Source organism: Choloepus didactylus, chromosome 4, assembly GCF_015220235.1.
Source record: "Choloepus didactylus isolate mChoDid1 chromosome 4, mChoDid1.pri, whole genome shotgun sequence".
In the NCBI taxonomy this organism is placed as follows: Eukaryota; Metazoa; Chordata; class Mammalia; order Pilosa; family Megalonychidae; genus Choloepus; species Choloepus didactylus.
In genome coordinates this window covers 115,118,720-115,145,783 of record NC_051310.1, presented here as the reverse complement: position 1 = coordinate 115,145,783, position 27,064 = coordinate 115,118,720, and the positions used below count along the sequence as shown (strand labels likewise).

General features: G+C 39.0%; 1 protein-coding gene and 1 non-coding gene across 3 annotated transcripts in view; one reads left to right on the top strand and one right to left on the bottom strand.

The window, feature by feature from the left end:
* Positions 1-27,064, bottom strand: part of CIAO2A (cytosolic iron-sulfur assembly component 2A) — a 69,479-nt gene that overhangs the window by 5,873 nt on the left and 36,542 nt on the right. The window contains exons 3-4 of one of the 2 annotated variants that reach the window (XM_037833734.1): positions 25,697-25,746; positions 7,867-7,912 (exon numbers count right to left, since the gene is read on the bottom strand). In XM_037833734.1, the coding sequence (XP_037689662.1) occupies positions 7,867-7,912; positions 25,697-25,746 (96 nt within the window). The remainder of the gene's footprint in view (positions 1-7,866; positions 7,913-25,696; positions 25,747-27,064) is intronic. The other variant, XM_037833735.1, reaches the window with a different exon arrangement.
* LOC119533523 lies at positions 22,839-22,946 on the top strand. The gene has a single exon (XR_005216653.1). It is a non-coding gene; the product is annotated as a U6 spliceosomal RNA (small nuclear RNA).

Genomic DNA, 27,064 nt, shown 5'->3' with positions numbered 1-27,064 from the left:
GAGATTTGTATAAACAGAACCACTGCCAGCCTGGACTAAAAGGGACAAAAAAGGAATAGATCGAAGGAAAAATTTCTTCAAAGGCAGATGGAAACTAAGATCTGAAGGCAAGAAACCTCAGGCCAGGAGAGTGGACCAACCCATGCATGTGGAGAGGGAGGGTTTGCCCTGGAGTTTGCTGAGGGCAGGGCTTCCACCTCATTGTTGATAAAGAATGCTGCTGCCCCAGGCCTCAGAGAGGATAGAGCACATTCCTCAGGGAATGGGGACAGCCTGGCCACATCCCCACTGTTCTAAGGAGGAGAGGGTGCCCCAGAGATGGCAGAGAGTCTGGGTGCCACCCTGATGCTTGAAGGTGGAGCGAGAATAAGATGGTCTCCCCAGTGCTTGGAAATGCTGAAACCCTCACGCCAGTGTTTGGAGACAGCAGGGCCACCACTTAAGCCCTTGGAGAGGGTGGGACTGCCACTCTCTCAAGCCCTGAGGATAAAACATCTTTCAATAGGTGACTCTTAGACTTTGAAATCTAATGGCATTTGCCCTGCAGGTTTTCAGAACTGTTTGGGACCTCCGACCCCAGTTTTCCTTCCAATTTGTCCCTAAGGAAATGGGAATGTTTATCCTATGACTGTCCCTCCTTTGTATATTGGAAGCAGATAAATTGTTCTAAGTTTCACAGGTCCACAGCCAGAGAGGAATTTTGCCTTATGCTTGTAACTGATATTGATAAAACTTTGTACTTAATATTGTTACTGAAATGATTTAAGGCTTTTGTGGTATTGTGATGGGAAGAACATTTCTTTTTGGAGTCCAAAGGGTGGAGTGTGCTGGTCTGGAGCTGTTATGTTTCCAGATAATGCCATGTTCTTTTAATCCATTCTTGTGGGTGCAGACCTATTGTTGGGTGGGACCTTTTGAATAGGTTGTTTCCTTGGGGATATGACCCAGCCAATTCAGGGTGGGTCTTAATCCTTTACTGGAGTCCTTTAAGAGAGCTCTCTCTCTCTCTCTCTCTCTCTCTCTCTCTCACACACACACACACACACACACACACAGATTAGAAAGAAAACACCTCAGGAGAAGAAGGACCCACAGAAACTGAGAGAGCCCTTTTGAAACCAGAGCCTAGGAAAGAAGGACTAGCAGACATCACCAGGTATCTTCCCATGTGACAGAGGAAACCCAGATGCTATTGGCCTTTCCTCAGAGAAGGTATCTTCTTCTTGATGCCTTAATTTGGACATTTTCAGGGCCTCAGAGCTGTAAATTTGTAACCTAAATAAATCCCCATTGAAAAAGTCAACCCATTCCTGGTATATTGCATTCCAGCAGCTTTAGCAAACTGAAACTGGATGCTTCTTTCTATTCCTAGTTTTCTGGGTGCTTTCATGAAGAAAGTTTGCTGGGTTAAAATGCCTTTTCTGCATCAATTGAGAGGATCATGTGTTTTTTTTTCCCTTCATTCTATTAATGTGGTGTATTACATTAATTGATTTTCTTATGTTGACCCATCCTTACATTCCTGGGATAAATCCAACTTAATCATGGTGTACAATTCTTTTAATGTGCTGGTGGATTCAGTGTGTTATTATTTTGTTGATAATTTCTGCATCTATATTTATGAGAAATATTGGTCTGTAATTTTCTCTTCTTGTATTGTCTTTAACTGCTTTGGTATGAGGGTGATGTTAGCTTCATAGAATGAGTTAGATAGTGTTCCCTCCTCTTCAATTTTTTTGGGAGAGTTTGAGCAGAATTGCTATTAATTCTTCTTGGGATGATTGGAAGAAGTCACCTGTGAAGCCGTGTGGTCCTGGGCTTTTCTTTAATGGGAGGTTTTTGATGACTGATCCAGTCTCTTTATTGGTGATTGGTTTGTTGAGGTCTTCTATTTCTTCTAGAGTCAGTGTAGGTTATTTTTGTGTTTCTAGGAAATTAACAATTTCATCTAAGTTTTCTAGTTTGTTGCCATACTAGAAAACTTTGATGTTCATAGTATCTTCTTATGATCCATTTTACTACTCTTAGAATCCATTTACATAGTATCTTGTTCATAGTATCTTCTTATGATCCATTTTACTACTATGGGGTCAGCAGTAATATCTTCCCTCTCATTTCTGATCTTATTTATTTGCATCTTCTCTTTTTTTCTTTGACAGTCTAGCTAAGGGTTTGTCAATTTTATTGATCTTCTCAAAGAACCAACTTTTGGTTTTGTTAATTCTATCTGTTGTTTTTTTGTTGTTGTTTTTCTCAATTTCATTTATCTCTGCTCTGATTTTTGCTATTTCCTTCCATCTCCTTACTTTGGGATTAGTTTGCTGTTCTTTTTCTAGTTATTTCAGGTGTGTGGTTATGGTTATGTCTCTAACTTGAGACCTTCTCCTTCTTCCTTTTTTAGCTTGAGCATCAATATTGGTGGAGTTGCCACTGACCAAGATAGGGAAGGACTCAGGAGGAAGAGAGATCTTTTTTAATGTAAACATTTAGTGCTATAAATTTCCTTCTCAACACTACCTTTGTTGCATCCCATAAGTTTTGGTATGTTGTGTTTTGTTTTCATTCATCTCAAGATATTTCCTGATTTTCCTTGTGATTTCTTCTTCGACCCATTTATTGTTTAAGATTGTGTTGTTTAACTCCCATTAATTTGTGGATTTTCCAGTTCTCCCTGTTATTGATTTCTAGCTTCATTCCATTTTAGTTGGAGAAGATGCTTCATATAATTCCAACTTTTTAAATTTATTGAGACTTGTTTGGTGACCTAACATATGGTCTATCCTGGAGAATGATCCATGTGCAATTGAGAAGAATGTGTAATCTGCTGTTTTTGGGTGCTGTGCTCTGTATATGCCTGTTATGGTTAGTTCATTTATAATATTGTTCAAGTTCTCCATATTCTTATCAATCTTCTGTCTAGTTCTATCCATTGATCGAAGTGGTGCAGTGAAGTCTCCAACTTTTATTGTAGAGGTGTGTATATCTGCCCCCAGTTTTGCCAATGTTTGCCTCATGTATTTTAGTTCACTGTGATTAGGTGCATATATGTTTATGATTGTTACATCTTCTTGGTGGACTGATCCTTTTATTAATATATAGTGTCCTTCTTTGTCTCTTATAACAGCTTTTGACTAAAAGTCTATTTTATCTGATATTAGTATAGCTGCCCCAGCTCTATTTTGGTTAATGTTTGTATGGAATATTTTTTCCCGTCTTTTCACTTTCGAATTTGTCTTTGAGTCACAAGGTGAGTCTCCTGTAAATAACATATAGTTGGGGCCATTCTGCCAACCCTGTCTTCTGATTGAAGAATTTAATCCATTTACATTCAGTGTAATTACTGATAAAACAGGACTTACTTCAGCCATTTTATCCTTTGTTTCTTATATGTCTTATATCTTTTTTTTGTCCCTCTGTTCCTTTATTGCAAACTTCTTTTGTGTAGAGTTGATCTTTTGTGATGTAACTGACTGATGCCTTTCTCATTTCCATTTCTGTCTATATTTTAAATATTTCCTTTATGGTTACCTTGGGGTTTGCATTAAACAATCTAAGTTATAACTTATTTCAAAATGTTATGAATTTAACTTCAATAGCATACACAGCCTCTCCTCCTTTCTATCCCTGTCCATTTCTCCTCTTTATATTTGTCACACATTATTTCTTTATATTTGGGTGTCCATAACATAGAAATATGATTTCTTATTCAACTGTATTCTAAATCTTACAGGAAATAAAGAATAGATTTACATACCGAGGATATACTATACTATGGCATTTTGCATTTACCCATATAGTTACCTTTACTGGAGATCTTCATCTCTTCATATTGCTCTAAGATACTCTATCCTGTCCTTTCTGTTTGTGCCAGTTTGAATGTATTGTGTCCCCCAAACGCCATTATCTTTGATGTAGTCTTGTGGGGCAGATGTTTTGGTGCTGATTAGATTTGCTTGGAATGTGCCCCACCCAGCTGTGGGTGATGACTCTGATGAGATATTCCCATGGAGGCATGGCCCCACCCATTCAGGGTGGGACTTGATCAGTGGAGCCATATAAATGAGCTGACTCAAAGAGAAGGAACTCAGTGCAGCTGTGAGTGACGTTTTGAAGAGGAGCAAGCTTGCTAGAGAGGAACGTCCTGGGAGAAAGCCATTTTGAAACCAGAACTTTGGAGCAGACGCCAGCCACGTGCCTTCCCAGCTAACAGAGGTTTTCTGGGCACCATTGGCCATCCTCCAGTGAAGGTACCCGATTACTGATGTGTTACCTTGGACACTTTATGGCCTTAAGACTGTAACTGTGTAGACAAATAAACCCCCTTTTTATAAAAGCCAATCCATCTCTGGTGTTTTGCATTCTGCAGAATTACCAAACTAGAACACTGTTCAACTGAAGTACTCCATTTAGCACTTTTTTTTCCTTTGGTAGGGGAGGGCTCTTGGTGACAAACTCTCTCAGTTTTCATTTCAGTTTCTGGTTTGCTAAACAACTGGAATGCAAAATACCAGAAATGGATTGGCTTTTATAAAGGGGATTTATTAGGTTACAATATACAGTTCTAAGGCCATAAAAGTGTCAAAACTAAGGCATCAACAAGAGGGTACCTTCACTGAGGAAAAGCCGATGGTATCCAGAACATCTTTGTCTGCTGGGAAGGCATGTGGTGGACATCTGCCAGTCCTCTGCTCCTGGGTTGCACTGCTTTCAGCTTCTGATTCCAGTTGCCTTCTCTTAAAGCATTGGTGGGGTCTCTCTTAGCTTCTCCAGGGCAAATTCTGCATTTCATCTGTTAGCTTCTCTCCTGGTTCTGGTTTCAACAGCTATCTCCAAATGTTCCTGGGCATTTTCTAAGTGTCTCTGAGTATTCACTTAGCTTCTCCAGAGCAAACTCTGGGCTTCATGTCTTATCATAGCATCTCCAAATGTCTTTCTGTCTGTATCTCTGAGCATCTCTGTCTGTGTCAGCTCTCTTAAGGATTCCAGTAAACTAATTAAGACTCACCTGGAATGGGCGGGGGTCACTTCTCCATGGAAATAATCTAGTCAAAAGATCCCAGCCACAATAAGTCTGCACCCACAAGAGTGGATTAAAAGAACATAGTCTTTCCAGGGAGTACATAACAGCTTCAAACTGGCACATCTGTGAATGTCTTAAACTCTCCCACATTTTTGAAGGACATTTTTGCCAGATACAGAATTCTTGGTTGGCAGTTTTTCTATTTCAAAACTTAAATATGTCATACCACTACCTTCTTGCCTCCAGCCTTTCTGATGAGAAATCACCACTTGGTCTTACTGAGGATTCCTTGTACATGATGAACTGCTGTTCTCTTGATCTTTTCAGAATTCTCTCTTTATCTCTAGCATTCAACATTTTGATTAGTATACATCTTAGACCAGGTTATTAGGGTTTATCCTGTTTAAAGTTTGTTGCACTTCTTGGACATGTATATCCATTTCTTTAGTCAGACTGGAGAAGTTTTATACCATATTTCCCATATTCTTTTCTGCCCCCTTTCCTTCTTCTCTCCTTCTGGGACTCATAATGTATATGTTGGTGTGCTTCATGTTGTCCTACAGGTCCCTTCAGCTCTGCTCACTTTTTTCATTCTTTTCTGTATCTGCTCTTCAGATTGTGATTTTAACTGTCCTGTCTTCTAGGTCGCTAATTCTTTTTTCTACCTGTTCAAATCTGCTGTTCTATTTTTAATCTTCATTTTTTGTTTTTCATCCCCATAAGTTCTGTTATGTTTCATTTTAAACTTTCTAATTCTTCCTTTTGTTTACTCATTTTCTTCTTTATACCATTTAGTTCAATATCCATACTTTCCTTTAGTTCACGGAACTGATTTAGGAGATTTGACAGAATGTCTTTGGTTAGTTGCTCCCATGCCTGTGCTGCTTCTGTTGTTTTAATATATTCCCTTGAATAAGTCACCTCTCTTCCTATTTCTTTATATAACTTGTGATCTTTTGTTGATGTGTGGGATTTGATTATTTTCATGTGCTAACTCTAGGTATGTGGGATTTGATTATTTGATGTGCTAACTTGAGATCTTTTGTTGAAATGTGGGATTTGATTATTTTTGATGTGCTAACTCTTGGAGTTTTAGTGTAGAATGGCTGTGTGTTAAGGTTCTTTTTCAATTCTCAGCCCAGTTTATACTGAACATTTAGAGTAGCCTGTGGTTAACAGTTCATTTTTTTCTCAGGTCTTTCTGTGCCTGAGTCTTACTGTGAGTGTGTGCATTAACTTTCAAGATTACCCGAGTATGCTGACTGTTTCCTATCCAGGAGAGGAATTCCTTTCATTTCTTTCTCCTCCGGAAATCCTGGGTTTCTTCTCTTTGTTATTATATACAATATACAATTTCTTCCCCAGTGTTAGTGGTTTGCTCAACTCCTCGCCCATGCTCTAGACCACCCTTTCACTCCAGCTTTCAGCCCTGGGTCCTCACTGCCTTTTGGCAGCTCAGCTTCCCTTTCTGTTTGGCTTTTCTGCCTCTGGTACCTTCCAGGTTAGGTAACCTCAACCCAAGGAGACAGATGGGGGCTAATGTTCAAGGATACCCAATATTTTGATTTCACTAGCAGTTAGGGTTCAGGCTGGGAGTGTGCACAAATTGCCAAAAGTTTCACTGAAGGTCACTCTGGTTTCAGGGAGCCAGTTTGAATGCACATACGCAGACTGCTAGGTTCCAACAGTGGATCTATGTGGCTCCCCATGCCTGAATGCATGTGGGATTCTAAGCTGCTGTAGTAGGTAGCTCTGTGGTCAATGACCATGGCAGGAAGTGCTTGGGACAGAGAGCTGCCACTATGTATCTCTTAAACCATGTTAATCCAAGCATGGAGTGAGGGGTCTGGACCAGTAAATATACCTCACTACTCTGCTTTTTTTAGGTGTTTTGTTACTCCTCAACTGGCATTTGTAGAGTTGTTCTCCAGTCTTGATTGCCCTCTGGTGTTCCAAATGAGTTAAATCTGACCTTATATTTAGCTGTCTCTAAGGGGACAGCTTGATGGCAACATCCCTTGGTACGAGTATTTTTATGGTTTGATACCTATTATTTAATTATTTCCCAAAATTATTTACAAATTTATATCAACAGCAATACAGCAGTGTATCAGTTTTGCCAGCAATACCCGTTATTAATAAAAACAAATTCATACATACACATGCACACATATAAAATAGGAATTGAAAAATGGCTCCATATTATTGTTGTAATTTACATTTCCTTGATTAATTGTGAGACAGAAAATTTTCCCACATTTATCTATTGGTTCTTGGGTGAATTTTCTGTTTATGCCTCTTTCTGTTAATCTATTAGGTCTTTTTTTTTTTTCCATCAGTCTGCATCCTGGATCTTCAGATAAAAAAGGTACTGTCTGATCCATTATCTGTTGTCTATAATTTGCTAGTAGCACTCTTGATGGAAGAGAGATGGCCATTTTCTTAACACGAACTAACTTTTCTGGGACACTGCTAAAATATCTCATGTAGGAACACATATATCCCTACCTAAACAATTTCAATTTACTCTGTTTCTTTCTGTTTCAATAGGCTCCACAACAGCAAGGATGTATCTCAAAGGCTGAGCTGTGCCTACGCATAGAAGGCACTCAGTAAACGCTAAAGGAAAACCCATAAGGCTTAATACAGTTACTATTATCAGATCTTATACTTAAGAGGAGTTTCAAAAGGATAGCCTGAGTGGATTACTTCCTTGAAATGCCTCGGTTTTGTGCTTTTTTGAAGTACCCAGTAGATAGTTGGCTGGCAGAAAGACCATATAGCAAGCATAAATGGCTGATGTTGACTTGATGTTGATTTTTAAACAATGTTTTAGCTTCACTTACTGTCCTCTTCTGTTGAGTGGGTTCCTTCAGAAATGTAGATTTCCAACTAGGAAGAAAAAATATTAAAAGGAAATCATGAAAGCATTCTAAAGTGGCAGAGTGAGGTGGAATGTACAGTGGACTCAAGAGTCTAGGGATATAAACCAAATCCTGTTTCTAACATCAAAGACTTAGGAGCAAATCCCACACATTGTTTTTCTAAAACAAGGACTGAAGTGAGTAGGATTTATTTTAGTCATCTGGGAAAGGCCTGTAGGGGACAGTCCAATTAATTTTTAAATACACACAAATACAATTTTACACAACTGAGACCTCATACATGTTGTTTTTACAGATGAATATCCCTCCTACTCCACCCTACCTCTTCCTCCCAAAGCAGCATCTAAAATTCCTTCCTGCCTCATCCCCATAAGAACTCAAAAATGATGGAGACATGTTAAAAAAAGACCCAAGCAATAGCTTGAAAGGGCTGCCATTGGCACAAACTGGGAACAATATAAGCATGAAAATGAATAATAATTTTGAATATAACTCATTGAATGAAGTAAGAATTCACAATTCTGAACTGATAAATAAATAATAAAATAATATATGAGAGAGAAAGGAAAGTTCTTTCTCACAGTGGAATGCCTACTAACAAATGTAGAAGGAATGATGAAATTAGGAAATCATCATTTAGAACCATCACCGTAATAACTGATTCATTAATTAATGCTAAAACTAATGGGTAAAAGTGTGGTGAGAACAGGATATTTACATAGTCTCAAAGTTTCTCTATACTTTATTAATTATAATAGGAAACAATGACAAATTTTCAACGGAAGACCTGGTGGATATCACATTAATCAAAGGATTAAAATCACCCATAATGGGATAAACTGACATTATAAGCCTCTTGATATGATGCACTGAGAAGATGACACCACATACTCAGTAATCTTGCCAAAAATGTATAACCTAAATACAATCTGGAAACATCAGAAAACTCAAATTTGAGGGAAAATCTACAAAATATATGCCTACAATCTTTAAAAATATCAAGATCATGAGAGAAAAAAGTCAAGGAACTATTCCTGATTAAAGGAGACTAAAGAAACAAGACAACAAATGCAGTGTATGATCATGGGAAGGAGGAGAATCACTATAAAGGATATGTTTGAAAAGTAGGAGAAATTTGAATATGTATTTAGATTAGGTAAGAGCACTGTATTACTATTAAATTTCCTGGTTTTGATAATGCTACTGTGGTTAAGTAAGAAAATGCCCTTGCTGCATGCTAAAGTATTGAGGAATAAAGGGGCATGATAACTGCATGCAATTGTTTCAGAAAACAGAGAGAAAGAGAACGAAAAATAAAGATAAAGCAAGGTGGCAAAATTTTAACAATTAGTGAATCTGGGTGAAGGATATATGGGAGGTTCTTTATAAATTAGTGAATCTGGGTGAAGGATATATGGGAGTGTGATGGTTGGGTTCATGTGTCAACTTGGCTAGGTGGCCTAGCTGTCTGGTCAAGCGGGCACTGGCCTGACGATTGCTGTGAGGCTATCTGAGGCTGGTTAATAAACCAACGGGCTGGTTTGTCGGATCATCAGTCAATTGACTGCAGCTGACTGATGACTCATCAAGGAGCATGCCTTCCACAATGAGAGAATGCAATTGGCTGGATTTGGTCCGGGTGATCAGTTGGAGGCTTATAAGCCGGACGGTTAGAGAACCTTCACTTCTTCTTCAGCTGCTCAGTGAAGCTTTTCCTGGGGAGCTCGTCGAAGTTGCCAGTTCGTTTCCTGAGGAGTTCGTCAAAGTTGTCGGTTCGTTTCCTGAGGAGTTTGTCAAAGTTGCTGGTTCGTTTCCTGAGGAGTTCGTCAAAGTTGTCGGTTCGTTTCCCAAGGAGTTTGTCGGACGTCTTCCTTGGAGTTGACAGCTTGTTGACGGCTCTGCAGAATTTGGACTCGTGCGCTCCCGCAGTTGCGTGAGTCACTTTTACAATTTAATAATAAGAGACATCTCTTCGTTGATTCTGTTTCCAAGGAGAACCCTAACTAATACAACTTGGTACCGGAAGTGGTTCTTGAGAAATGGAATCTTAAAATGGGCTTTTACAATTTGTTTTCTACTCTGATTAGATTCAGAGGCACTAATGACTCTATTTCCAATAATCAAGACGGTACTAACAGTCCATGGCAGGAGTTGGCAAAGGAAATACGCAAAATAGCACCATTTGATTCTCCTAATTGTGCTCTAGTACGAAGCGAGGCTCTGGGTAACAGCGTTTTCGACACTTTCACGGAGTTTTGCAGTATTAAGAGATATAATGATGTTGGCTGGCTGCTCTTAGATACTTTGGATGCAGTTGTAAGAGAAAGGGATGAGCTAAAGGCTTCAAATTCAAAACTTGAATGCTGTATGACAGATGTAAAGGGTCCATTTGTGCCCTGAAAGAAAATCTTATTTCCTGTGCCCGCAGACTGGAGGTTTCTGAAAATCAGACGCAGTCTCTTATTGTGTGAGTAGCACATTTACAGCGTAAACTAAAATCTCAACCTCTCAGGGTGTCTGCTGTTAAAGTAAAGGCACTGATTGGAAAAGAATGGGACCCAGAAACTTGGGATGGGGACATATGGATTGATAATAATGACAGTGAGGACATTGGAACCCTGGATTCTGCTGGGTCATTGTTAGATTTACCTGTAGAGGGCTGTCCTGGGGAAACAGCTTCTCTGCCTCCAGTCTGCCCTAAGGAGCCTGCCACGCAACTCCCACCTAAGGAGATTAACCCTTCAATGCCTGCTAATCTTGTAATCACCTCCCCTGAGGAAGCAGCCCTCACTCTTTTGTCTGGAGAGATTAATCCTGTTTTAAGAGATGAAAATGCAACAGAGTGCCCTGAGGTGAATGGCTTGAGAGATAATTCTAACTCTTTTCATGACCCACCCCCACCACCAGTTTTTGCTTCAAGACTTATAACTAGGCTCAAGTCCCAACAAGCCCCAAAGGGTGAGGTACAAAGTGTGACCCATGAGGAAGTACGCTATACTCCAAAAGAACTGTATGAGTTTTCCAACTTATACAGACAGAAACCAGGGGAATATGTGTGGGAATGGATATTGAGAGTGTGGGATAATGGTGGAAGGAATATAAGGTTGGATCAGGCTGAATTTATTGATATGGGCCCACTAAGCAGAGATTCTGCATTCAATGTCGTAGCTCGAGGGGTTAGAAAGGGTGTTAACAGTTTGTTTGGGTGGCTGGCTGAAACATGGATCAAAAGGTGGCCGGCATTACCAGAAGTTGAAATGCCAGAACTGCCCTGGTATAATGTGGAGGAGGGGATTCAAAGGCTTAGAGAGACTGGAATGTTAGAGTGGATTTATCATGGAAAACCTGCTCACACAGCCCTGGAATGTCCAGAGGACACACCTTTTACCAGGACTGTAAGGAAAAAATTTGTGAAACTAGCTCCATCATCCCTGAAGAGCTCTGTAGTCGGCCTTCTCTATAGGTCAGATATTACTGTAGGAACTGCTGTCACTGAACTGGAATCCTTAAACACAATGGGGATAATCGGGTCCCGAGTCAGCAGAAGCCAAGTGGCTGCAGTTAATCGCCACAGACAAGGTGGACAGGGCTACCATAATGGAAAACAGGCTCAAAGCAGCAATCAAAATAATATGACTCGCAGAGACTTATGGCGTTGCTAGTGGATCATGGAGTACCAAGTAGTAAAATAGATGGGCAATCGACTAAATTCTTGTTTGAACTATATAAGCAGAAGAATTCTAGGCCACGTGAACAAAAATCTCCCTTGAATTACAAAAACAGAGAGTCACGGCCCCTTAATCAATTCCCAGACTTGAGACAGTTTACAGATCCAGAGCCTCCTGAATGAAGGGAAGGCCGGGTACCCTTGGAGAAGGACCCTGTCACACTGCCAAAAATTTATACTGTTAATCTTCCTCCCAGCCTTCCCCAGGGGGACCTACGGCCTTTTACCAGGGTGACTGTGCATTGGGGAAAAGGAAATGATCAGATATTTTGTGGATTATTAGACACTGGTTCAGAAGTGACATTAATTCCCGGAGACCCAAAACGTCACTCTGGTCCACCAGTCAGAGTTGGGGCTTATGGAGGTCAGATGATTGATGGAGTTTTAGTCCAGGTCCGTCTCACAGTGGGTCCAGTGGGTCCCCGGACCCATTCTGTGGTTATTTCCGCAGTGCCGGAATGCATAATTGGAATAGACATACTCAGCAACTGGCGGAATCCTCACATTGGTTCCCTGACTCCTGGAGTGAGGGCTATTATGGTGGGAAAGGCCAAGTGGAAGCCATTAGAGCTGCCCCTGCCTAGCAAAGTAGTGAACCAGAAGCAATACCGGATTCCTGGAGGGATTGCAGAGATTAATGCCACTCTTAAGGACTTGAAGGATGCAGGGGTGGTGATTCCCACCACATCCCCATTCAACTCTCCTATTTGGCCTGTGCAGAAAACAGATGGGTCTTGGAGGATGACTGTGGATTATCGTAAGCTTAACCAGGTGGTGACTCCAATTGCAGCTGCTGTCCCAGATGTGATATCATTGCTTGAGCAAATCAACACATCCCCTGGTACCTGGTATGCAGCTATTGATCTGGCAAATGCTTTTTTCTCAATTGCTGTCAGCAAGGACCACCAGAAACAGTTTGCATTTAGCTGGCAAGGCCAGCAGTTTACATTCACTGTGCTACCTCAGGGTTATATCAGCTCTCCAGCTCTATGTCATAATATTGTCCGCAGGGATCTTGATCATTTCTCCCTCCCACAAGACATCACACTTGTCCATTATATTGATGATATCATGTTGATTGGACCTAGTGAGCAAGAAGTAGCAACTACTCTAGATTTGTTGGTAAGGTATTTGCGTGGCAGAGGATGGGAGATAAATCCAACAAAAATACAGGGGCCTTCCACCTCAGTAAAATTTCTAGGTGTCCAGTGGTGTGGGGCCTGTCGAGATATTCCTTCTAAGGTGAAGGATAAGCTGCTGCATCTGGCCCCTCCTACAACCAAAAAAGAGGCACAATGCTTAGTTGGCCTCTTTGGGTTTTGGAGACAACATATTCCTCATTTGGGTGTGCTACTCCGGCCCATTTACCGAGTGACTAGAAAAGCTTCTAGTTTTGAGTGGGGACCGGAGCAAGATGAGGCTCTGCAACAGGTCCAGGCTGCTGTGCAAGCTGCTCTGCCGCTTGGACCATATGATCCAGCTGATCCAATGGTGCTGGAAGTGTCAGTGGCAAATAGAGATGCTGTTTGGAGCCTTTGGCAGGCTCCTATAGGAGAATCACAATGCAGGCCCTTAGGATTTTGGAGTAAAGCTTTACCATCCTCTGCAGATAACTACTCTCCATTTGAGAAACAACTGTTGGCTTGCTACTGGGCCTTAGTAGAGACAGAACGCTTAACCATGGGCCACCAAGTTACCATGAGACCTGAGTTACCTATCATGAGCTGGGTGTTATCTGACCCACCAAGCCATAAAGTTGGGCGTGCACAGCAGCACTCCATCATAAAATGGAAATGGTATATACGATAGAGCTCGAGCAGGTCCTGAAGGTACAAGCAAATTACATGAGGAAGTGGCCCAAATGCCCATGGCCCCCACTCCTTCCACCTTACCTTCTCTTTCCCAGCCCACAGCTATGGCATCTTGGGGAGTTCCTTACAATCAGTTGACTGAGGAAGAGAAGACTCGGGCCTGGTTTACAGATGGTTCTGCACGATATGCAGATACCACCCGAAAGTGGACAGCTGCAGCACTGCAGCCCCTTTCTGGGATATCCCTGAAGGACAGTGGTGAGGGGAAATCCTCCCAGTGGGCAGAACTTCGAGCAGTGCATCTGGTTGTTCACTTTGCTTGGAAGGAGAACTGGCCAGAGGTGCGTCTGTATACTGATTCCTGGGCTGTTGCTAATGGTTTGGCTGGATGGTCAGGGACTTGGAAGGAACATGATTGGAAGATTGGTGACAAAGAAGTCTGGGGAAGGGGTATGTGGATAGACCTTTCTGAGTGGGCAAACAACATGAAGATATTTGTGTCCCATGTGAATGCTCACCAGAGGGTGACTTCAGCAGAAGAAGGTTTTAATAACCAAGTGGATAAAATGACCCGTTTGGTGGATACCAATCAGCCTCTTTCCCCAGCAACTCCTGTCATTGCCCAATGGGCTCATGAACAAAGTGGTCATGGTGGTAGGGATGGAGGTTATGCATGGGCTCAGCAACATGGACTTCCACTCACCAAGGCTGACCTGGCCACAGCTACTGCTGAGTGTCCAATTTGCCAGCAGCAGAGACCCACACTCAGTCCCCGATATGGCACCATTCCTCGGGGTGATCAGCCTGCTACCTGGTGGCAGGTTGATTACATCGGACCACTTCCATCATGGAAAGGGCAGCGATTTGTTCTTACTGGAATAGACACATACTCCAGATATGGGTTTGCCTTCCCTGCACGACATGCTTCTGCCAAAACTACAATATGTGGACTTACAGAATGCCTCATCCACCGTCATGGTATTCCACACAGCATTGCTTCAGACCAAGGAAACCACTTCACAGCAAATGAAGTGAGGGGATGGGCACATGCTCATGGAATTCTGTGGTCTTATCATGTTCCCCATTATCCAGAAGCAGCTGGGTTGATAGAACGGTGGAATGGCCTATTGAAGACTCAATTACGGCGCCAACTAGGTGGCAATACCTTGCAGGGCTGGGGCAGTGTTCTCCAGGAGGCTGTGTAAGCTCTGAATCAGCGTCCACTCTATGGCGCTGTTTCTCCCATAGCCAGAATTCATGGGTCCAGGAATCAAGGGGTGGAAACAGGAGTAGCACCACTCACTATCACTCCTAGTGATCCACTAGGGAAATTTTTGCTTCCTGTCCCTGCAAGTTTAAGCTCTGCTGGTCTACAAGTCTTGGTTCCAAAAGGAGGAGTGCTTCCACCAGGAAACACAACAGTAATCCCATTGAACTGGAAGTTAAGGCTGCCACCTGGCCACTTTGGGCTTCTTATGCCTCTGAATCAACAGGCAAGGAAGGGGATTACTGTACTGGCTGGGGTGATTGATCCTGACTATCAAGGGGAAATAGCACTGCAACTACACAATGGAAGTAAAGAAGAGTTTTCCTGGCATACAGGAGATCCCCTGGGGCGTCTCTTAGTACTACCATGCCCCGTGATTCAAGTCAATGGAAAACTGCAACAACCCAATCCAGGCAGGACTACCAATGGCCAAGAAACTTCAGGAATGAAGGTTTGGGTCACCCCACCAGGCAAAGAACCACGGCCAGCTGAAGTGCTTGCTGAGGGTAAAGGGAACATGGAATGGGTAGTGGAAGAAGGTCGTGATAAATATGAACTACGGCCACGTGACCAGTTACAGAAATGAGGACTATGATGATACGAATATTTCCTCCTTGTTTTGTTATGATTATGTTTGTATTTGTCTGTGAAGAAAATATTTTTGCTTTCTTCTCTGTCTTATCCCCTTATCATATGGCATAAGCTGTAACGTTCATTTTGAAGATATGGTTTTAGGTGATGTGTACAACTGCCAAGTTGACAAGGGGTGGACTGTGATGGTTGGGTTCATGTGTCAACTTGGCTAGGTGGCCTAGCTGTCTGGTCAAGCGGGCACTGGCCTGACAATTGCTGTGAGGCTATCTGAGGCTGGTTAATAAACCAACGGGCTGGTTTGTTGGATCATCAGTCAATTGACTGCAGCTGACTGATAACTCATCAAGGGGCGTGCTTCCACAGTGAGAGAATGCAATTGGCTGGATTTGGTCCGGGTGATCAGTTGGAGGCTTATAAGCCGGACGGTTAGAGAACCTTCACTTCTTCAGCTGCTCAGTGAAGCTTTTCCTGGGGAGCTCGTCGAAGTTGCCAGTTCGTTTCCTGAGGAGTTTGTCAAAGTTGGCGGTTCGTTTCCTGAGGAGTTCGTCAAAGTTGCCGGTTCGTTTCCTGAGGAGTTCGTCAAAGTTGTCGGTTCGTTTCCCAAGGAGTTTGTCGGACGTCTTCCTTGGAGTTGACAGCTTGTTGACGGCTCTGCAGAATTTGGACTCGTGCACTCCCGCAGTTGCGTGAGTCACTTTTACAATTTAATAATAAGAGACATCTCTCGTTGATTCTGTTTCCAAGGAGAACCCTAACTAATACAGGGAGGTTCTTTATACTATCCTTCCAACTTTCTGTAAGTTTGAAATAACTTCAAAATGAAAAGGTAGAAACTTTAATTAAAAAGTTAAAATGCAAATCAAAATAAAATTTACAAGGTTTCATAAGCCACTAGTATTAGCATTTTTTACTTTACTCATTAATTCAAGGCACCTTTATTGAGTTCCTTCTATGTATAAGATCAAAGAGAGGAATACAGAAATGGGTCATATATGAAATCTACCTTCAGGATGCTAACAGTCCAGGAGGAAAGATGAAACATGGGCTTAAATAGCAAGAATACAAATTAGAAAACAACACTCTCCAGATTAGAAGACAAAGAAAGAGCTATGGGAATTCAAAGAAGAGAGAAATGGCTTTGGTTATGGGAATCAGGACTGACATCAAGTAAGATAGATGCCATTTCCATTAGGCTATAAAAGATAGGTATGGTTTGGATATATGATAAGAAAGAAGGCTATTTCATGTGGATGACTCTGAGCAAAGGCTAGTGGCAGCAAGGTGTAGAAAGCATAATCACCTAAGAAGGTGCTGAGTAAGAGGTAAGATAATCACTTACAAGCTATAACTAATTACAATGAATTAACTGTGAAATTTATATTCCTGAGCACAAGCAACAACAACAAAAAACCCTGATAAATTGGACTTCAACAAAATTAAAAATTTTTATGCTACAAAGGGCACTATCAAGAAAGTGAAAAGACAACCCACAGAATGGGAGAAAAATACTTGCAAATCTTATATCTGATAAGGGACTTGTAACCAGAATATAAAAAGAACTGTTATAACTCAATAATAAAAAGGGCAAAGGATCTAAATAGACTTTTCTTCAAATAAGGTATATAGATGGCCAATAAGCACTTGAAAAGATGCTTAACATCATTGGCTATAAGAAAAATACAAATCAAACCCACAAGGAGGAGGATTGTGGGAACATGGTTGAGTAGAAAGTTACAGGAACCAGTCCCTTCACCAAAACCACTACTGAACTGGCAGTAACTATCTGAATAGACTATTTTGAAACCCCATAGTCTACAGAACACCCGGGAGGGGCAGGAGGAAAAGGCTGGCAAATTGTGGTAAATACTGGTGAGTTTCACCCTCCCTACAGCAGCAGCTATCCCCCATCCCCCAGACTCTGATAAGCAGCAGTGGGGACTGGAGCTCAGGCTCCTGGCACAGCTTGCTCAGATAAAAAAGACAGGACCCTGCATGTTGCACTTGCCTGGGGCTGATCTTCTTGATAGGAGGGCTAAGCTCTGAAGGAAACCACCAACCAAACAGAACCAAATTACAAAGTTGGTAAAAGGTGCTTTTTGCATTGGATTGTTTGTTTTGATTGTCCCCTGGCATTTAAGAAAATCTCTTTCATATTACTATCTGGGTACAAACGTAAGGAACAGAAACCTCAGGGAATAAATACCAAAGTGAATACTTTAAAATATTAAACTGTGAAGCCTGCAACCAAATTACAAGAAACACAAACAGGATATGATGGCCCAACCAAAGGAACAAGATAAAAATCTAGAGACTATCAAATAAGATGACCAGACTTTGAACTTACTGGACAAAGACTTAAAAAAAAAAAAAAAAATCCTCAATATGCTCAAGGATATAAAGGAAAACATGTAGAAGGAACTAAGAATATGAGGAAATCAATTAATGAACAAAATGGGAATCTCTCTGTTATGCTCAATAGGAACTGAGCAGAAATACTGGAGTTGAATAACACAATAACTGAAATTAACAATTCTCTAAGGGGTTTCAACAGGAGATTGGAGGAGGCAGAAGAAAGAATTAGTGATCTTGAAAGACATGACAATTGAAACGGTTTATGCTGAGGAGCAGAAAGGAAAACAAAACAAAAAAAAAAAGTAAAAAGAAGCCAAGAGACCCGTGGGGAAACATCAAGCATATAATATATGCATTAAGGGAGTCCCAGAAAGACAAGAAAGGGAGAAGGGATAGCAGGAATATTGAAAAAAAATACTGGCAGAAAACTTCCCAAATTTAAAGAAAGCCATGAATGTGCACATTTAAGATGTGCAATGAACCACAAACAGGATAGACTCAAAGGGAACCAGGCCCAGACACAATAATCAAACTATCCAATACCAAGGACAAGAAGAGAGTTCATAAAACTGTAAGACAAAAGCAGAGTTATGCACAGGGAATGCCAAAGAGATTATATGCTGAGTTCTCAAGAGAAACTATGGAAGCAAAAAAGGGCAGTGGTACAAAATATTTAAAGTGCTGAAAGAAAACAATTGCTAACCAAGAATTTTCTATCTAGCAAGATTTTCTTTCAAAAATAAGGGATTAACACACTCCCAAATAAATAAAAGCAGAGGGAGTTGATTACCACTGCACCTGCCCTACAAACAATGCTAAACAGAGTCCTTTAGACTGAAAGAAAAGGACACGAGACAGTGGATCGAAGTGGAATAAAGAAATAGACCTGTGGTAAAGATAACCACAAGGGTAATTTTAAACGCCAGTATATTGTGTTGTATTTTTTGGTATGTAATGCCACTTCTTAGACCTTACAGGTAGTACAATGGAAATGCATAAAAAGAAATGATAAATCTATGATTTGGAACATATAATATACAAAGATATAATTTATAACAAGTACAACAAAAAGGTGGGACTATGGAGGGGTACAGGAACAGTGTATATGTATGCCATGAAGTTAAGATACTATCAAATCAAATATAATAATAATAGATTTAGGATGTCAAATTTTCACCAAATAATCACCACAAAGAAAATACATGAAAACATATTAAAAAAGAAATGAGAATGGACTGAAAATGGTGCAATAAAAAAAATCAAAGCACTAAGAAAGTAGACATTAGCAAAAGAACTGAGGGTCAAAAAGGTATAAGAAATACATAGATAAAATAGCAAAATGGCAGAAGAAAGTCCTGTGTTACCTTTAGTTACTGTAAATGTAAATGGATTAAATTCTTCACTCAACAGGCAGAGACTGGAAGAATGGATTAAAGAGCATGACTGAACTATATGCTGCTTACAAGAGACTCACTTCAATTCAAAGACATACATAGGCAGAAAGTGAAAGGATGGAAAAAAATATGTATCATGCAAGTAGTAACCACAAGACAGCTGGAACAGCTATACTAATCTCAGATAAAACAGACTTTAAGTAAAAAACTGTTACGAAGGACAAAGACGGTAACCATATACTGATAAAGGGGTCTATTAAAAAAGAAGATGTAACAATTATAAATATATATGAACCAAAATGGCAGATTTGAAGGGAGAAACTGACGGTTCTACATTAATAGGAGATTTTAATACACCACTTTCAAAGATAGATAGAACATCTAGCCAGAAGATCAGTACAAGACTTGAATGATACTCTAAACCAACTAGACTTAACCGACACATAGAGAACACTTCACCCAACAACAAAAGAATACACATTCTTCTTGAGTGTACATGGATCATTCTCCAGGATAGACCATATGTTAACTCACACAAGTCTTAATAAATTAAAAAATATTTGAATTGTACATACAAGATACAATATCTTCTCCAACCACAACAGAATGAAGCTAGAAATCAATAACAAGGGAAGAAAAGGAAAATTCACAATTATCTGGAAATTAATATTCTCTTAAACAAAAAAAGGGTTAAAAAGGAAATAGCAAAGGAAATTAGGAAACATCTTAAGGCAAATGAAAAAGAAATTACAACATGCCAAAACTTAAGGGATGCAGCAAAGGCAGTGCTGAGAGGCAAATTTATAGCTCTAAATACTTACATTAAAAAAGAAGAAAGACTTCAAATCAGACATCAATCCACAAAACTGGAAGAACTAGAAAAAGGAGAGCAAACTAAACCCAAAGCAAGCAGAAGGAAAAAAATAAAAAAAAATTGGAGCAGAGATAAATGAAATAGAGAACAAAAAAACAAGAGAGAACCAACAAAACCAAAAGTTGGTTCTTTGAAAAGATCAATAAAATTGACAAACCTTTAGCTAGACTTACAAAGAAAAAAAGAGAGAAGATACAGATAACGAAACTCAGGAATGAAAAGGGAACATTACTACTGACCTCACAGGAAGAAAAAGAATTATAAGAAGATACTATGAACAACTATATGCCAATAAATTAGATAATCTAGATAAAATGGACAAATTCTTAGAAACACACAAACTACCTTCACTGACTCAGGTAGAAACAGAATATCTCAACAAAGCAATTTCTAGTAAAGAGATTGAATCAGTAATCAAAAACCTTCCAGCAAAGAAAAGCCCAGGACCAAATGGCTCCAGAGGGGAATTTTACCAAACATTCCAAGAAGGCTTGACTCCACTTCTACTTAAACTCTTGTCAAAATATCAAAGAGGAGGGAACTCTCCCAAATTCATTCTATGAGGCCAACATCATGTTCCTACCAAAGCCAGATAAAGATAACATGAGAAAAGAAAATTACAGACCAGTATCTCTTATAGGGATAAAAAAAATCCTCAACAAAACACTAGCAAAACTAATCCATTAGCACATTAAAAAAATTATACACCACGATCAAGGAGATTTATCCTGTATGCAAGTGTGGTTCAAAATAAGAAAATCAAGTAATGTAATATAGCACATTAACAGAATAAAGGTTAAAAACCACATGATCATCTCAATTGATCCAGAAAAGACATTTAACAAAATTCAGCACTCCATCTTGATAAAAACACTTGGAACACTAAGAATAGAAGGAAATTCCCTCAATATGATAAAGGGAATACACAAAAACCCACAGCTATCATCCTACTTAATAGTGAAAGACTGAAAGTTTTCCCTCTAAGATCAGGAACAAGACAAGGATGTCCAATGTCACCACTGTACTAGAAATTCTTGCCAGAGCAATGAGGCAAGAAACAGAAATAAAAGGCATCCAAATTGGAAGGGAAGAAGTAAAACTTTCCCTATTTGCAGATGACATGATCCTATATACAGAAAATCCTGAAAAGCCCACAACAAAGCTCTTAGACCTAATAATGAATTCAGCAAAGTGGCAGGGTACAAGATCAACACACAAAACTCAGTGTTGTTTCTATACACTAATAATGAACAATCTGAAGAGGAAATCAAGAAAACAACTTCATTTACAATAGCAACTAAAAGAATCAAATATCTAGGAATAAATCTAACCAAGGATGTAAAGGACTTGTACTCAGAAAACTATAAAACATTGCTCAAATAAATCAAAGAAGACCTAAATAGATGGAAGGACATTCAAATTCACAAATTGGAAGACTAAATATTGTTAAGATATCAAATTCTACCCACAGCGATTTAGAGAGTCAATGCAATTCCCAACAAAATTCCAACAATCTTTTTTGCAGAAATGGAAAAGCCAACTACCCATTTATATGGAAGGGTAAGGGGCCCTGAAACAGCCAAAGCCATCTTGAAAAAGAAAAATGAAATTGGAAAACTAACCTTCCAATTTTAACACTACAAAGCCACAGTAATCAAAACAGCATGATACTGGCACAAGGACAGACATATAGACCAATGGAATCGAATTGAGAACTCATAAATCAACCTTCACATTTATGGCCAACTGATTTCTGACAAGAGGGCAAAGACCACTCAACTGGGAAAGAATAGTCTCTTCAACAAACAGTGCTGGGAAAACTGGATCTCCATTTGCAAAATAAGCATTCCCTACCTTATACCACATACAAAAATCAACTCAAAATGTATCAAAGGCCTAAATACAAGAACCAGAACTATAAAACTCTTAGAAGAAAAAACATAGGGAAACATCTTCAGAAGCTTGTTAGGCAATGGTTTCTTAGACTTTAAACCCAAAACACAAGCTACAAAAGAAAAACTAGATAAATGGGACCTAATCATAATTAAAAACTATTGTGTGTCAAAGAACTTTATCATGAAATAAAACAACAATCTACACCAGGGAGTAAATATTTGGAAACCACATATCTGATAAAGGTTTAATACTCAGGATATATTAAAAAAATCTTTCAATTTAATAACAAAAAAACAACCCAATTAAAAAATGGGCAAACAACTTGATTAGATATCACTCCAAAATTACACAAATGGCCAAAAAGCACATGAAAAGATGCTCAGCATAATTAGCCATCAGGGAAATGCCAGTCAGAACCATTATAAGATCTCATTTCATACCCACTGAAATGGCTGCTATTAAAATAAAATGGAAATTACAAGTGTTGGAGAGGATACAGAGAAATAGGAATACTTATTCATTGCTGTTGGCAATATAAAACAGTGCAGCCACTCTGGAAGACAGTGTGGCAGTTCCTCAGAAAGCTAAGTATAGAACTACCATATGAACCAGCAATCCCACCATGAGGTACATACCCCAAAGAATTAAAAGCAGTGACTTGAACAGATATTTGCACACCCATGTTCATAGTGGCATTATTCACAATTGCCAAAAGATGGAAGCAACACAAATACCCATCAACAGATGAAAGAATAAACAAAATGTGGTATATAAATACAATGGATTATTATCCAGCCATAAAAAAGACTGAAGTTCTGATACATGCAACAAAATGAACCCTGAAGACATCATGTTGAGTGAAATAAGCCAGACACAAAAGGACAAATATTGTATTTTCTCACTAATATGAAAAAATTAGAATAAGCAAACTCCTAGAGTCAGAATCTAGAATATAGGTTGCCATAGGATGGGGTGGGGATAGGGAATGAAAAGTTGGGCTTAGAATGTACAGGGTTCTGTGATCGCTTCAGCAGTACATATAATAAAATTGGAACGATACAGAAAAGATTAGCATGGCCCCTGTACAAGGATGACACGCAAATTTGATGAAGTGTTCCATATTTTCGTGTGGCTCCCTGAGCATCGATCCTTTGCTGGTTATCACTGAGGAAAAGATATGTATCAAAGCAAAATGTAGGGCAGCTAATATTAAAGCTGTGACTTTCTGGCAAAAAGAAAAAAAAAAAGAATGTACAGGGTTCCAATGTGAATGATGGAAATGTTTTGGTTGTGGATGATGGTGATGGTAGCACAACATTGTGAATGTAATTAACAGCACTGAATTTTATATTTGAATGTGGTTAAAAGGGGAAATTTTAGGTTGTATATATTACTAGAATCAGAATTAAGAAAAAAAAACCTGATAGGACTATACAATACTAACAGTGAACCCTAACGTAAACCATGGACTATAGTTAATAGCACAAAACAGCATGGTATTGGCACAAAGATAGACATACTGATCAATGGAATTGAACTGAGAGTTCAGAAATAGACCCCCGGATATATGGTCGACTGATTGACTGTTTTTTGATAAGGCCCCCAAATGCACAGAACTGGGACAGAACAGTCTCTTCAACAAATGGAGCTGGGAGAACTGGATATCTATAACCAAAACATACCTCATACCCTAAACAAAAATTAACTCAAAGTGAATCAAAGACCTCAATATAAGAGACAGCAGAATAAAACTCTTAGAAGATAATATAGGGAAACATCTTCAGGAGCTAATAATAGGAGGTAGCTTCTTAGGTGTTACATCCAAAGTACAAGCAACAAAAGTAAAAACAGATAAATGGGAACTCTTCAAAATCAAAAGCTTCTGTGCCTAAAAAAACTGTCAAAAAGGTGAAGAGGCAGCCAATTCAATGGGAGAAAATATTTGGAAACCATGTATCTGATAAGAGACTGATATTTTGCATATATAAAGAAATCCTACAACTCAACAACAGTAGTACAAACAGCCCAATTATAAAATGGGCGAAAGATATGAAAAGGTATTTTTCCAAAGAGGAAATACGAATGGCTAAAAAACACATGAAAAAAAACGCTCATCTTCACTAGCTATTAGGGACATGCAAATCAAAACCACAATGAGGTACTATATCATACCAATAAGAATGGCTGCCATTAAACAAACAGGAAACAATAAATGCTGAAGAGGATGTGGAGGAATTAGAACTCTTATTCATTGCTGGTGGGAATGTATAATGGTATAGCCGCTGTGGAAGAAAGTTTGGTGGTTTCTCAGGAAACTAGATATTGAATTACCCTACTATCCAGCAATTCCACTTCTCAATATAAACCCAGAATAGTTGAAAGAAGTGATACGAACAGACATTTGTACACTGATGTTTATAGCAGCATTGTTCACAATTGCCAAGAGACGGAAACAATCCAAGTGTCCTTCAACAGATGATGGATAAACAAAATGTGATATATACATATGATGGAATACTAAGCAGCAGTAAGAAGGAACAAGGTTCTGAAACATATGGCAACATGGATGAACCTTGACAATATAATACTGAGTGAAATAAGTCAAATGCAAAAGGAGAGATATTGTATGTTACCACTTCTATGAACTCTCCGAACAATGTAAAATCAATGTCTTGTAATGTAGAACATTGGGGACCTAGTGATAGACAGAAGCTAGTGAGGGGGAATGTAATCTCATATATTCAGATATGTTAATGATGGTGAATTCAGTGGTATAGGAATGGATAGGGGTGACGACTGTTTGTTAATGGGATTATTAAGTATCAGAGTCGTATTGAAGGTGAATAGGATTGAAAGGGGTTTAAAGGCATGTTTCCCACAGATCATCACCACTAATACAGACAGGTACTTGCATGATATACTTCTAAGGTAGGACACTAACACAGAGAGTTTTAAAATACAATAATAATAAAAAAAGTACAATTATTAAAAAAAGTTCTGTCATGAATTGTAACAAACGTACCACACTAATGTAAGTTGTTAATACTAAGGTGGTACATGGGAGCCCTGTATATTAAGCATGATTTTTCTGTAAACCTATAACTTCTTTAATAAAAACAAAACAAAACAAAAGACAATGATATATAACTTTATAACCTCTAGCAATAATCAAAAAGATAGTAAATGTTGGCAAGAATGTGGAGAAATTAGATCTCTCATACACTGCTGAAGGGATTGTAAAATGGTACAGCTGTTATGGAAAATAGTCTGGCAGTTCCTCAAAAAGTTAAACATAGAATTACCATATGACCTGGCAATTCCACTCCTAGATATATAATTGAAATTTATACCTAGAAGAATTGAAAACATGTACACAAACATTCATAGAATTATTACTCATAATAGCCAAAAAGTGGGAAGCAGCACAGTGTCCATCAACTGATGAATAAAATGTAATATATCTATACAATAAAGTATTATTTGGTAATAAAGATGAATAAAATACTGATACATGCTATGGCATGGATGAATCAAAAAACATTCTATGTGAAAGAAGCTAATCACAAAAGACCACATATTGCATGATTCCATCGATTTGAAATATCCAGAAAGGCAAATCTAGAGGCAGAAAGTGGATTATTGGTTGCACGGAGTTGGGGGTAGGGGTGGGGTGGGGTTGGATGTCTGAGGAAAATAGATGTGATTGTTAATGGGTATGGGGTTTCTTTTATGGATGATAAAAATGTTTTAAACTTGATATTGTTATACAAATCTGTGAATAACCACTACATTGTAAAATACAGTTTATAAAATTATACCTCAATAAAATTATCAAAAAATAACCCCCCCAAAAAAACCACACCCCATCTTCCTTACCTTATGTTTAAATGGTAAACATCGCTGAAGTTTTACTCTTAAGCACAGCCCTGTGGAGAAGAAAAAAAAAAGAGCCCCAGTTATCTCTTCCGGTTCTTAAAAAAAACACAGATGTGTCTAGGTGTCTCCATACAGTATTACAGCTGTTTGGCTCAATCCAGAGGTGGAGGTCACTGTTCCATCTTTCACCATAATGTGTAGAGGGAGAGTGAGGATGTTCCCTTGTGAACTTAAAAGATACATCCTGGGCTGGTGGCATTGCTAGTGACTCCAAAGGAAGAGACGAGAATTAATATTTATTGATCGTCTTCTTTGAGCCTGGCACCATGCTAGGGACTTCATTAACATGTATGTAGTCTTACTTACCCTCATGATAATCCAGTGAAACAGGTATTACCAACCCAATATTACATATTATGAAACCAAGGTCACAATGTAACTTGCTCAAACTCACTGAGCTAGTTAAAGTGTCAAAGTTGGGACTGGAACTCAAGACCACTGCAAAATCCAGGCCCTTTCTACTATATCAATCTGCTTTCAAGCAAAGGTCAATTCATTTATCAAACTTCACTGAATGCCCACAACAGGCCTAACCATGCAAAAAATTAAAACCAAGAGCCACTTAAAAAAAAAGGGCCACAGAAATCTCTCAAATTTAGAATCCTGACACAAGCTCCCCTGAAGTTTGTCACCTCAATGCTAAATCACAGTTCAATCAGTAGTTTTCTAGTTGAGACCTGAATTAGAAATTAAAACTGGGTTTGGAACAGATCCTCAGTATCAGTGTTCCATTGCTCCCCACCATAAAATAAGGAATGAATTTTAAAATAAATCCACACTCTTACACAGCAGAAAATAAATCAAATTGCTCTTATTATTAAGAGAGAGTATTTCAATAACGAGTTTTGAAAAAGTAAACTTCAGAATGAATAGGACCACGGACAAATCAGTAAAAAAAATGGGGACAAAAAGTTAATGAACAATAGGTGGGGAGGAGGAGTATGGGATGTTTTGGGTGGTCATCTTTACTTTTACTTTTATTCTTATTTTTATTTTTATTCTTTGGAGTAATTAAAATGTTCAAAAATTGTGGTAATGAATGTACAACTACATGATCATACTGTGAACAACTGATTGTACACTTTGGATGACTGTATGGTATGTGAATGTATATCAATAAAATTGCATTAAAAAAAAAAAGAATGAAAAAGATCTCTCTAACTCTCTAGGTTTGTAGATTTGGAAGAGTTTATTTCCTCTTCCAACTAATAAGTAAGGCCTTTTTATCCTATCAGGAATATTTTCTTAGTATTTAGGTTTGTTTAAAGCAAACAACAAAACCCCAAACTATCCCAATGCTGCAAAATT